A 14195-nucleotide genomic window follows, 5' to 3' on the forward strand; every position below is an offset into this window, starting at 1 on the left:
TGTGCTCTACAGGGGTGTGATTTCCAAAGTGTACTGACACGCTGTGCATTAATTGGTCCGTGTAGACCTTGCTGGTATGCACTGAAGGTTCCTTACTACACCTAAACATGGTACTATTTATTCTACGTTGAAGCATACTAGGGAACCTTCAGTGCACACCAGCACGGTCTACACAGACCAGTTAATGTGCAGCACATTAGTGTGCTTTGGAAATCACACCCCTATAGAGCACATAACCTCACCATGTAGACAAGTCCTTAGTTGCTGAATAGAAAGTTGGTAATAAGTGGTTGGAAGCTCCAAACCACTGCTGAAATGGTAGTTTGGCACTTTGAGATGAGGGAGAAGTTGACGACATCTGTACAGTGTTCTCACTCTTAGGTTTGTGTTATCTAGCGCAAAACAGTTCCAACTCCCACAAGTCAGATTTCTTGCCCACTGAGGGCAACAATAGCAGAATAGAGCTTGATCCAGGCCTCTGCATTACGTTTCCCTGCCTTAGACTATGTCACCATTGCTTGGACATTCTATGCCAGTCGTTCCTTGGCTGCAGGCAGTAGAGGAGTGCCCTGCTTCATGGTCATCTTTGTGATAAGCTCAGTGGTATCTATTTCTGTCTAACCTTCCTAATCAGCATCTAGTTTTGCCTAAGCTGATTCATTCAGGGCTCAAGTAGGTTTTTCCATGCCACCTGTTTCAGTGCATCTGCACTTCACTCCCCTTGCTTAATGTTTGGCACTCCAGCAGCTTTGCTTGCAGTACACTGATTCATTACCTTTGCCATGGCACTTTAGCACTGCTGTTTCAGCACTTTGCACTGCTCCTTTGGTATTCTGTAGCTTTGATCTCTTTTTGCCTGCATCTTGTATACTTGATATCTTGAATCTTCAGTACTTTCAGCTTGGCACATCAGTGTCTCCTCACTCCTGTTCCTCCTCAGCATCTTCAGGTGTCACTGTTGCTGCTTTGGGGCATTATTTAATTAGAAAGGTTTTATATTTTTTCTTTTCCAACATGATGTTTTCCAAGAAGGAAAGAGACAAGGTGTCCGGCTTCAAAAATTATCTCATTGACAGAACCAAGTCCAAGAAGGGATAGCTGTACCCATTGTGTTCTCTGGCTGGGAGCCTCATGATGTGCGTGGTTGCAATATACATCAAGAGATACCTCCCTGCATGGCCAAGAAACATGGTGAGCATCTCCATTCCCTGATTGAAACATACCACAGAGATTCTCATAAGTTCCTCACAAAGCTGGTCAAGAATGCAATAAAGGAAGGATCTTTGAAGCATGTATTTGAGTCAGCTCAGACTTGAGTGCCAAGACCAGTGGCACATGTGCAGACTCGAGGTCCTTCCTTGCAAAGTCCCGTGAGGCAGCCTTAATTCCAGAGCACCCAGCACAGTCCCCTCAAAGCTCCTCAAAGTCCTTGGTTTTTATATCCACTATGAACACTTAATTTGAATAGTCCCTTCAAGATGTGCAGGCTCAATACCTTGTGGGCATTACGCCAGGAGCAAACATATTTGAAATACAGGTATAGTACCAATGCTCATAACTTCAAATACGAAAATGATACATGCATACAAATAGCATAATCATATTCAGCAAATCATAACCTTTCCATGGACACCTTACTTGACATAATTTGTACAAGATTTGTTGCAATTATATAACAATTCTAGCAACAATGATCTACATGGTCGTATTTAATCCGATAACGTCACACCCTGCCCTTGCAAAGTCCTATGAGGCAGCCTTAATTCCAGAGCACCCAGCACAGTCACCCTCAAAGCTCCTCAAAGTCCTTGTTTTTTATTTCCACTATTCAAAGTTGATGGTACTGAGCTCAAGTACCTCGGATGAGATGTAGCCTCTGCAAAGAAGACACAGCCTGGTGGTTTGAGACGGTTATAACTATAGGGCTATGCTCAGTGCTGTGCACGTCAGATTTTAAACCTGCAAAACTGAAATCCATTTCAAAGATGGTTTATCAGTCTGCAGTTGCAGCCTCAGAACTGTGGATTACCAGGCTTACACATGTAAACGGTGAAGGACTTCCCTGGGTTAATTCCTTCCCCTAAGGAGAAACAAACACAAAAACTCAAGAATCTTATGGAGGGTGGAGACCTGGCCTAATATCAAGTTTGGATAGCCTTTGATGTCAGTGTGGAAGGGGCTGCTACTTCAGAGGTGGATTTCCACAGGGATGGTCTTGGCTGTAGGCAGTTGGATTATAGGTCCAGAAGAAGCTCCAGGAGCTTTCATATAGCAAGGAGAGTTTCACTGGTAGAAGACAGATGTATCATAACAAAATTCAAAATATGCTAAAGGCTCATTACATCCTTTCGAGTCTGTTTCATCCCTCATGGCTTTCCTCTAAAGGAGAGAAGGGAAAAGCTTTCTCTTTGAAATCCATCCTTCGTATCTATGACTGTCTTCAAGGGAGCTCAGTACCCCCGTTGTCAGGACACTTGGCCTCACCACTAACTTAAGGCAAAGGCTCTTAAGCTCCATTTTTCCAAGCATTAAAATTTGAAGTGCTTTGGAGAGGTTGTGGCGCATATGGACAGCCTGCTAACTCTATCTCAAGATGCAACTTTTTGAGGCTTTTAGCCCCAGTGATTCCCTCACTCTCTGCCAATCATCACTGAAACATGGGTCCTGAGCACTGGTCAGTTGGACAATACATTCAGATTTTTTTAAAATAAAAACAACTCTCCAGTTCTCCCCAGCCCTGCAATTCTCTTAGATACCTCAATATCAGGAAGTGATGTTGCAGGAAATAAATCCTTCCTAGTAAAGACAGCCATCAGGCCTATGACATTGTGCAAAAGAAATAAGGGGCCTTAATCTAGTTACTTCCTGAAAGTCAAAAAGGCAGGAAGGCACTGGCCAATTTTAGATATTGGGGAACTGAACTAGTATGTAGAAAAAATTAAAAAGTCAAGACAATCATTTTAGGAGCCAGCACCATTTTTTTTTAATTTATTTATTTATTTATTTATTTTAAAGAAAGTCAATGTGGACTTTGGACTTTCAGGCACACACATGCAAATAGACTTCCAGTGCTTGGCAAGCATTTCAGATTGTCAATTTTTGTTTTTTTCCTTTTTGTCTAATGTTTTGTTTTCATGAAGTACTAGGAAGCACTCATATCCTAGTTGTCAAGGCTGTAAATCCACGTTTCCTTACTCAGATGATTGAAGGGCAGCATTTGGGAGAGATTAAAAAGATCAGTTATGTCACCATCAAGGTGCTGAAGTCATTAGGTTTCATAATAAACTTCCCAAAGTCCTAATTTATTCCTATTAGACGTTAGGTATGTCTAGTAGAGCTTTGTACTCAAAACTGTAATCTTTCCTGCCCTGGCACAGAATCCAAGATATCTCCATTCTGGTAGAAAGAATAAACAAGAGACAGGAGGTGACAGCTTAGGCCATGCTATGAATGTTGGGACTGCTGGCCATAACAGGGCTGACTTCTTTGTTCCCATGATACATTTCCAAATGGGATGGTTTCAGTGGACCTTTTGGGATTCAAATGGAATCAAGTATCAGAGATTCTTCATGTTGCATCCTAATAAGTCTCAAGGTTTCTCAGGTCTCGTAGCAATCAGGGACAATCTACCACTAGGATTGGATTTCCAAAAAACTTCTGGTCTATATTGTGGTGACTATGGATGTGTCTGGTCTGATGAGATCACGCAGAAAGGCTTCACATTCAGGGGGAATGGTCTTTCCAGGAGTAGCTGCTGCACATAGTAGTTCTGAAGATGAGGCTGTCCTGTACATTCTGAGGACTTTTAAGATACCAGGTCTCTGAAAGGTCCTGAGTCAAAGGACAATTAGGCCACCATGTTTTATAAGAAGGGACGTAGCAGTCAGACTCCTATGTGAGAAACTCCTGCAGCTGCATGAGTGGACTCTGTCCCACAAGTCTTTCCTAGTTGGCATGCACTTGGCAGAGAACGAGAACACAATCTCAGACACTGAGTGAATCCATTATAGTCCCTCGTAAGTAATGCACAGATTAGAGTGTGGCAGATCAGAATTTCCTCTGGTGGGGCAAACTGCAAGTGTCTGTCTGACACCAGACTGAATGAGAAACTTCCAGTGCTCTACTTCTAGTGCTGAGAAAAGACCTGTAGCCCACAGAGCTAGCTTAAAGGTATTTTATGTAGCTGTAACATGAGAAACCTATAGGCCTATATCCTGTAATCTATCTTGAGAAGTTAGCATAAGGCTTTGAGGTCTATGAGCTTTAGCATAAGTGAGTTACCCAATAGAGACCCTGAGTTACTGGGGAACTGGAAATATTACGTTATGGGAATTTTTGTATAAAGTGATACCAGGTAACTGCAGGAATATGAACTAATACCAGCTTTTCGACATTTTAGGATAGGAACATCAGCAGGTGTGTAACCACAAATTTGCCTTGTCAACAAATTGACATATACGATGAGTTGAAATCACTAATATACTAACCTATAGAATAAGGACACCCCAACGTTATTAGGGTAAGTCAGTTATGGACAAAGGAGGCCAGGTGTTTATATGAATATTCATGGCACTCACAAGCCCTATAATAGGCCAAATGACCATGTGAGCTTGTAAATCTTGACCATCAGACTTGTTTGACATGCCAGAGGCAGAGTTAAACCATCATGGAACACAACCTGTCTCCCACTTCTAGGTCTCCTTGTGACTATATGTAAGGGATGGTGCAGGACACCATTCATACTGCACTATAACTATGCCTTCATTTGGGTTGAAGCATTTGGGTTTTTACTCGTTATGCTACTTGGGGTAGGTCTACACTTACTTCCGGGTCCGGCGGTAAGCAGTCAATCTTCTGGGATCGATTTATCGCGTCTTGTCTAGATGCGATAAATCGATCCCAGAAGTGCTCGCCATCAACGCCAGTACTCCAGCTCGGCGAGAGGAGTACGCAGCATCGACGGGGGAGCCTGCCTGCCTGCCGTATCTGGACCCGCGGTAAGTTCGAACTAAGGTACTTCGAATTCAGCTACGTTATTAACGTAGCTGAATTTGCGTACCTTAGTTCGAAGTGAGGGGTTAGTGTGGACCAGGCCTAAATGTTTTTAAATTTTGCTCTGCCCTCAGTATGAGTATTGCTGCTGTGTACGTCAGGGTTTCTAACCAGATATTGAACTTAATTCTGTTGTGCCTGATTCTGGGACTAGAACCTTTTAAAACCCTCAAATTTTAATCAGTGACTAAGTGGAAATTTTTTAAATGAATATAATCAGTAAGAGTGGGGGGGATCTCATGCTGTTTGAAGCTTTATACATGTGTTAAGGTGGCTTTGTAAGTTGAGTTGTGTTGTGAAACTAAGTAAAGGTACCTAAAGTTGAATAAGCAGTAGCATCAGAGCCTGGTGACCCACACTTTGAGATGGCAAGGGAGCTGATTTTATTTTAGCTGCCAATAGGCCGCAGCAATTTGGCACCTGTCCAGATGTGTGAGTAGACTGGCAGAGTTTAACAAAAGTCCCACAGCTCTTCCAGACTGCAGCCCTGAGCCATACATTGTGGAAAGACTGTGCCAGTTTACCCCTAGCAGCCACAGTGCCCGGTGGGCCCAAGCAGGGTAAATGCCTCTTGAGCTGCTAGAGCACGGTAGCCAACAAGGGAAGAGAGGGAAGTAACCCCCATCCTTCTACAGGTTAATTCTGGACTTGCGTACCTTCTACTAGGCATGGAGCCAGTTTAGCTTTTGGGACTGTTCAGAGTTGAGTAAATGTTATAACCGCTTAACTTGGTAAGAGGCTTATCATTTTGGAAGGGATGTCCACATTATGTGCTAAATATTGTGCAGACTTAGAATTCAGCAAGTAAAATAAAGCTTATTAGCTAGGGAATAGGAAAGGGAGTCAGCTGAGACTTCTGGAGACCTAGTGATGGTCACCCTCAACAAGGTGTTAGAGACATGGGGTGTTGTCAGGTGTCTGAGGTTGAAACAGGCAAAAGGAAGGGAAGGCAGGCTAGAGAATTGAAAGGGATACTGATTTAATGTTTGTTTGTGGCATGTAACGTGTTGGCACTTAAGTTAAAAAGGAGGGTGTATCAGCTTAGCCAGACATCACAGGCTCTTGAGGAAGAGAGAAAAGTTACTCAGCAGTTAAAAGACCAGCTGCATTCCTCTACAGGGGAATAGCTGACTCTTTACTGAGAGACAGGAAATGGAGAAAAGATTAGAATGAAGTCAGACTCAAACATAGGATGTTTGGGACGGAGCGCATTGTTGGCAGACTAAGGCCAGGTCTACACTAACCCCCTAATTCGAACTAAGGTACGGAACTTCAGCTACGTGAATAACGTAGCTGAAGTTCGAAGTACCTTAGTTCGAACTTACCTTGGTCCACACTCGGCAGGCAGGCTCCCCCGTCGACTCCGCGGTACTCCTCTCGCCGAGCTGGAGTACCGCAGTCGACGGCGAGCACTTCCGGGTTCGACTTATCGCGTCCAGACTAGACGCGATAAGTCGAACCCAGAAGTTCGATCGCTCGCCGCCGAACTACCGGGTAAGTGTAGCCAAGGCCTAAGGCTTCTGCTTGCTCAAGGTCACTGGAAGGCTACCAGTTACAGAGCAGAGAAGTTCCCCTGCAGTAGGGGAAGTTAAATGAGGAAGTTGATTATTTTGAAGTGATAGGTCACTTGCAAACAGAACAGGGGGGCCCGAGTACAGCAGAAGTGGAGGAGGAATTAAGTGAACCCAACTTGTTCTTTTGGAGGTGGAGACTGCTAGCTAAGAGAGAAGTTCTGAGGGGAGTCAGGAGATTGACAGGAGCTGGAGCTCAGTTCGGGGGCAGAGACACAGACTAAAGAGCAGCATATACTTTCAACCAAGTAAAGTAAAGGGGGGACCAATTGATATCCTCCCCCCCTCCCCCCCCCCCCCATAACCAATTTTGTCATGGGATTAGAAGATGCAGTGTCACAGGCATCCACTGCAAGAGAGGCTGGGATTTCTTGACTAAAACCAATAAAAAAGAAATGTTCCCTCCCTATTGCCACAGGGCAGGACAAAGCTAGGAGCATTATCCTCATCTCTTGAGTTAGGGCCATCCAGCTCAGGAGAATGCAGCCTCTTCAGGACTCACCAAGGAGGGTGGTCACCTGCAGCCACCTGTCCTGCAAAGGATACTGGCAACTCAGTCATAGCCAATACCTACACCCAGACCACACAGGCTTTTCCCCCATCTATTGTGTTTACCCAAACTGTACCCTTTGTACCCACGTCAGCCTCACCCTATCACTGAATTGGAGTTGTCCTTCACTGCTATGGGGATGCTGTCAATGAAGAGTTTGTGCTTAGTTGGGATTATTCCACCAATACTTGCACCTCCAGGAATTATATTTTGAGGAGCACTCTGAGATAGCAATTCTCCTGACACCTCATGCCCCACTGCAGTGGTCACAGACATTAAACATTAGATTTGGTGGCCAAACAGCTTGGCCCAGTGAAAATTCTTCCATTGCTGTGTGGAGGAGACAGGTTAAGTGTTTACGCTGCCTGAAGATGATTGCATTAAAATCTTACAGCTCGCTGTTGACCAAGCATTGTGGAGTACTTTACCCCCAGAGTATAGGACAGGGCAAAAGTCCTTTAAAGAAACAGTAGCCCTGTTGGAACACAATCAGCCCCCAGAGGAGGCTGGGGTAGCAATTTTATCTAACCTAAAGGAAAAGGCAAAGTAATCCTTGCCTCAGTTTCATCTGCGAATGGGTGCTGCATGGCTCAGCCACATGTGAGAAGAAGCAATAGGACCCCAATATGTTAGCCTGTTAGTTAATAATTCTCTTCCCCACTTACAAGAAAAGGTTAATATGCATGCGAATGATCTCACCACCTTAAGGTAGGCATTGGCATGGTTGGCCAAAGCCCCCTCCCAATGTGGGTCGGTGTTTTGGACCCCCGTCGCTGTCAATCAGGATGCATAACCCAACCCAACTGTAAAGGTTGAAGGACCCTCAAGGATACTTCCAGGCCCAGGTCAGGTGGACCTCAATATTCTAGTAAGGAATTCCTTCTCCATTAATTGTGGAGGAACACTCCTGTACATCTTCCCATGAATCCCTCTGGTAACATAGGTTCTGGCAGAAGGGGTTGGAAGAGTCTCATAGCTCTATGCTGGCTCAGACAGATGTGGTTCTCAACTCATTTCAAGTGTGAAGGTTAATACTGTCGGGCTGAGGGGTTGGCTCAGCCTAGATAGATAGATAAATACGCTTCAGATGTAGCTGATACACAAGATTTCTAGGAATTTTGCAGTTTCTGCATTATTGTCAAAATTATTTGGGAGAAAGAAAAGCTTTCATACCTGGTGCTAAATTTCTTAAAGGACCCATATTAAAGTTAATTTTAATTTATAAACCGATTTACTGTAACTTTTCACAAAATTCTCTATTCTCATTCTGTATTCAAAGAGTAAGATTTGGGGAGGATACACTGTTTGTTTGTTTTTTTAAATAACAAAGTGGTTGAAGCCTTGTGTTAAGGGCAAAACTCTGCCTTCACTATGTAACTGCGACCAGTAATTCCATAATATAGCCTAAGAAAGGGTGACATGCAACAGCCTGTAAGGAGCCTGGCTCTCTCACTCCCCTGTTACTGCTGCCCTAGAAGGCCAAAAGACTTGAGCTATGGAAGATCTGCTGGATGTATTCTAGAAAATACAACTCCAGGAGTGAGAGACCTACTAGATGAAGTCTTCAAAGAAGCAGAAATACAGGCAATAATTTCCCCTCTTTCTCCTTCTGATCCTCCCTCTCTCACTCACCTGTTCCTGTCTTCATTCCGATTTCCGCCAAAGCTAGTTATGTTCAATCTCATGCCCCCCTGCCACCACTCTAATTATTTTTCCCAACCTAGGTAATTTAAATGAGGATTTAAATCTTTGCACAGCTTGTTGGGATTGTCAAAATGTTTCAACTGACCCCTGAGTATGTGTCTTTGCACAATTGTCCTCAGCCATGTGCTAACACTTATTAATGTGTGATCAGTTGTGTTACTGATATAATTTAGTTGAATGATCTCTTAAAGTGAAAGGTTTTAATATTTTCCTTTAGGACTTGAAAAATTTATCAGACGCCTACCAGCCAGAGACTGAAACCTGCTAGACACAGCAATTCCAAAAGATGGGAAGAGATTCAGTATTGAAGTCTAAGGGCAGCATGCTAGTATGAATCCAAGGCCCTCTCTCCTTCAGTTTCTAGGGAAAGAGTGGGGTGCTGGAAATCCTGCCAGGATGATATCCCTTGACCGTGCTTGGGACCCGTACCTTCAGTATTGGCTTCTAAGCACTCAGGAATTACATCAAACTAGTTTTTCTGTTGCAGTAATCTGACTCCAGCAGTGGCTAGTACTAATTACTTAGGGGGAAAGTGCAAGAATGCTGTTGTAAATGGCATATAAACTCGGTCATAAGCCGAATATTTTTGATAAAAAAGTGACACATCAAAGAGCAGGGGTCAGCTTATAAACGGGTCTACACCAAAATTTGATGATTTTAAACTCAATGGAATCATTGAATTGAATATCTAATACATTGTCATTTTCTTTACCTGGAGCGTCTGCAGGCGTGGAGCCCCTCAGTTCCCTGTGGCCGTGGTTCGCTGTTCCCAGCCAATGGGAGCTGTGGGGCTCCATGCCTGCAGATGCTCCAAGTAAACAAAAAGTCCTGACCCACCAGCGGCTTCCAACCCCTGAAATATAGGGTCGGCTTATGAAAGGGTTATACAGTTTTTGCTATTTTTACCTATCCATTTTGGGGGGTCGGCTTATAAACGAAACGAGCTAATGAACATGTGTATATATGGTATATATATTCTTGTTATCCATAAAATGGCTAATCCTTTTTGATCCTACTAAGGTCTTAGCCTTTGAAATCTTGCAGCAATGAGTTCTACATGCTAATTTTTGTATGACAAGGTATTTCCTTTTATCCATATAAAGTTTGCCAACTTTTAGCTTCATTGGTTATCCCCATTTTGTTGTATTATAGAAGACTGAAAAGAAGTTTCCAATCTACTTCTCTAACCCATTTGTTATTTTTAATATCTTTAGAATAGGTCTGAAAATTAGGCCCAATGCATTTCAAGCAGGGCTCCAAAGTCTATACCTCCCTTCTTGTAAAATGGGGATAATCAACTACTTTACAAAGTTTTATAATGCTTTATTCATTAATGATTATAAAGTATTCTGAGATCCTCACATAGAAAGCACTGTACGTGTGAAAAGATTTACTACTATTATTAATTTTATTATTATTATTGGCAGTTCTTCTTAGCCATTTTCCTTTATTTCAAGTGGTAGAGCTGTTGTTCTTTATATATGAAAGATCATCAGTTCAGCATCCAGCAGGGAAAGATTAATCACAATCTTTTCACTAAGTGCACAGTGGTTCATAAATGACTTGGCTGTGTCTACCCTTTATTTATTTCGGATAGGCCACCCACAAGCTCTCGCTTGATCATTATCAATTTGAGACTAACTTGACTTTTCAGAAACAAATCTTACCCATAAAAAATTATTTTAGATGTGTTGCTCTTCTGAAAATTAGTACTTGGCTTTGCAATAATTTGTCTTCCTGCCTTATTTCATAGATGTATGAATCACAAAATGGAACCATAATAGAAAACGACTTAGCTTGCATTCTGAAGACTGCCTTGGGTGTGTCAGAGCTTAATGTAACAGACCTTTTTAAAGCTATAGATGCAGAAGAAAAAGGGAAAATCACATATGGTGAGTAATTAAATGGATTTGAAAATCTCTACACAACTATGGATTATCAAGGATGTAGCTGCTAACTTTTTTTTCTTTTTCTTTTGTTTTATAATAGCTAAAAATGTGTCATTTGCAGTGTTTTTGCCAAGTTACTTAGGCCAGAAGCATGTGTCTAAAACATCAAATGCCATAACTAGGTGTTTCAGTTTCAATATTTATTTTATTTCTTTACCATAGGTTAGGTGGTCCTGGATGAGCTCTTAGGCAACACCTGCTCTGTGATTGATTTTCCTCTTGTCCTCTTATTTGTGTTACATTGCTCCCTCTATTTTTTACTTTTGTATCTCTTCCCTGTTGTCTTTGAATTCTCATCCATCTGAGATCTGGGGGCACGGGAATTTCCCTCTTCCCCTCCTCCCCCCAATCTGTTTGTAGACAATTCAGGAACAGGAAAAAAGGTTAAGCTTTTGAATAAATTTGTTGTGAACTATTCGTTCAGCTCTAGTCATAACCAAGATAACCTGGAGAGAACAGTGCAGCAGACAGGCAGTGTAATCCCGTGGACAGAGCACTGCACTGGGAGTCAGGGGACTCTAGTTGTATTCCAGGTTCTACTTGTGACCTGGGTCAAATCACTATCCATTTCCTCTCCCATCTTTTGTCTGTCTTGTCTATTTAGGCTGTAAGGTCTTTGGAGCAGGGAATGTCTCTCGCTATGTGTATGTACATTGCATAATAAAGCCCTAATCTTTGTTGGGACCTTCAGGCACTACTTATATGAAGAAGAAGAATTAATAAATAATAATAATAATTAATAATAAACAGCCCAACCTAGCTGTGACTGATTCAGATAAGGTTTGGATCCTGCAAACCTAAGAGCAGTAGCATCTCCCAAATAGAAGTGATTGTGACTTGCACATATTTTTGCGGTTCTGATTTCTTAATTTCTTAATTAACATAATTTCTTACTGTAATAATTTTTCAAATTGTTTATTTTAAGAACATTTTCATTTTAAAATGTATTGCATTGCTACAGAAATATGGACACTGGAGCAGACTTCATTTCACGTCATACGTCTTTAACCTTTAAATAGGAGTAATCAAAGAAAACCCTAAGATAAATGGCCACTCAACTAGACTGTTATGATGCGACCCAGCTGCTGGGTCTCTGGGTGTTTTTAAGCCTGCAGAGCCTGAATGGAGCCCAGCCATTGCCCTTCACTTGGATCCGCAAGCATAATCTCAGGGCACATACCCATTGTCTGGCACCCCCTATCACTTGAACACTCCCTCCCCCAGAACTCTTCCGAAAGGTGTGAGCCTTCTGGGTTACCTCTTCCAGGGACCACATGGTAGCTGTAAAGCATATAAGATACAGACGCTTTGTACAGATTCTAACACTATTGTTCTTTTACTTACTCACAAGAGAGTACAAATCACTTAGAACAAAACAAATTTCCTAAATGAAATGCCCCTCCCTAGCACACACTTCCCTCGGAAGGCCATCTGTGTTAGGAAGGTAGGCAGGATCCCTGGTCTCATCAAGCACCTATTGCTTCTTCCACTTGAGCTGGAGAAAAGAAGAACAGAGAACAAAAAGAGCAGCTTCTGCTCTTTTTTATAACATTCCAGTCCTTTAGTCAAGTTACTCCCTGGTCATCCTTAGCAGGTGACCAGAGTCCCATCAGGTGACTTCGCTGCGAAGGCAACCTCTCTCCTGATAAACTAGTTCTCCTGATTGGAAGCCAGTCTGTTTAGAGCTATTCCATTTCAATAAGGAGAACGCTTTAAGTCGACGACCCTCATTGGTTGTTCTTTTGCCATGAGCCTCTGGAAGTTCAGTCAAAAATGAAAACAATCAGCCAATAGAGAAGGCAGAGAGGATGCACACTCAAAATAGAATTTACAGTCTGACATAGACATATACAGAGTTCATAATCTCAAACAATTCCTAAACTGTACAGATTCTCCCAAATTGTCACATTTGGATAGAAATATAACAGTGTTAAAATGTAGGAAGAGGACAAAATCAACAACTATCTATAGAACAGATGTTATAATAAGGGATATAATATAGGCACTGACTTTTATTAACACTTTTGCTACTAAACAAACGGATGCCAAACCATTTATCAGACTAAGATGGTCCTGTTCTTTTTTCCTCCATTTCAATTATACGAATATCCCATGACCCATGAAATAATGAAAAAGAAAATTCCCAAATTATATTTCATCATTCAACTGGAAAGCATCTGGTTAACACTGAAAAGGTGGGGAATTAATTGAATACATTTTACTCATAGGCACAGCATTGCTACAGAGGAGAGTGTGATGTGGTATACTAACTAGACCCTTTGTAGACCCCTTCTGGAACGCCTATGGTTCCTTGACTTTAGCAAAGCTTTTGATACGGTCTCCCACGGCCGGCAAGTTAAAGAAGTATGGGCTGGATGAATGGACTATAAGATGGATAGAAAGCTGGCTAGATTGTTCAGGCTCAATGGGTAGTGATCAATGGCTCCATGTCTAGTTGGCAGCCGGTATCAAGTGGAGTGCCCCAAGGGTCCATCCTGGGGCCGGTTTTGTTCAATATCTTCATTAATGATCTGGAGGATGGCGTCGACTGCACCCTCAGCAAGTTTGCAGATGACACTAAACTGGGAGGAGTGATAGATACGCTGGAGGGTAGGGATAGGATACAGAGGGACCTAGACAAATTGGAGGATTGGGCCAAAAGAAATCTGATGGTATTCAACAAGGACAAGTGCAGAGTCCTGTGCTTAGGACGGAAGAATCCCATGCACTGCTACAGACTAGGGACCGAGTGGCTAAGCAGCAGTTCTGCAGAAAAGGATCTAGGGGTTACAGTGGACGAGAAGCTGGATATGAGTCAACAGTGTGCCCTTGTTGCTAAGAAGGCTAACGGCATTTTGGGCTGTATAAGTAGAGGTATTGGCAGCAGATCGAGGGACGTAATCATTCCCCTCTATTCGGCATTGGTGAGGCCTCATCTGGAGTACTGTGTCCAGTTTTGGACCCCACACTACAAGAAGGATGCGGAAAAATTGGAAAGAATCCAGCAGAAGGCAACAAAAATGATTAGGGGGCTGGAGCACATGACTTATGAGGAGAGGGTGAGGAAACTGGGCTTGTTTAGTCTGCAGAAGAGAAGAGTGAGGGGAGATTTGATAGCTGCTTTCAACTACCTGAAAGGGGGTTCCAAAGAGGATGGATCTAGACTGTTCTCAGTGGTACCAGATGACAGAACAAGGAGTAATGGTCTCAAGTTGCAGTAGGGGAGGTTTAGGCTGGATATTAGGAAAAAACTTTTTCACTAGGAGGGTGGTGAAGCACTGGAATGGGTTACCTAGGAAGGTGGTGGAATCTCCTTCCTTAAAGGTTTTTAAGGTCAGGCTTGACGAAGCCCTGGCTGGGATGATTTAG

At 42.7% G+C, this 14195-nt stretch overlaps 1 protein-coding gene across 6 annotated transcripts in view; it reads left to right on the forward strand.

The window, feature by feature from the left end:
• LPCAT1 (lysophosphatidylcholine acyltransferase 1) overlaps positions 1 to 14195 on the forward strand; it is a 175523-nt gene that overhangs the window by 138405 nt on the left and 22923 nt on the right. For 5 of the 6 annotated variants that reach the window (XM_065584159.1, XM_065584158.1, XM_065584157.1 and 2 more), the window contains one exon: positions 10631 to 10769. In XM_065584159.1, coding sequence (XP_065440231.1) covers positions 10631 to 10769 — 139 coding nt within the window. Of the gene's footprint in view, positions 1 to 1076; positions 1192 to 10630; positions 10770 to 14195 lie in introns of all 6 variants that reach the window. The other variant, XR_010598503.1, reaches the window with a different exon arrangement.

This window comes from Chrysemys picta, chromosome 2 (assembly GCF_011386835.1).
Source record: "Chrysemys picta bellii isolate R12L10 chromosome 2, ASM1138683v2, whole genome shotgun sequence".
Lineage (NCBI taxonomy): Eukaryota > Metazoa > Chordata > Testudines > Emydidae > Chrysemys > Chrysemys picta.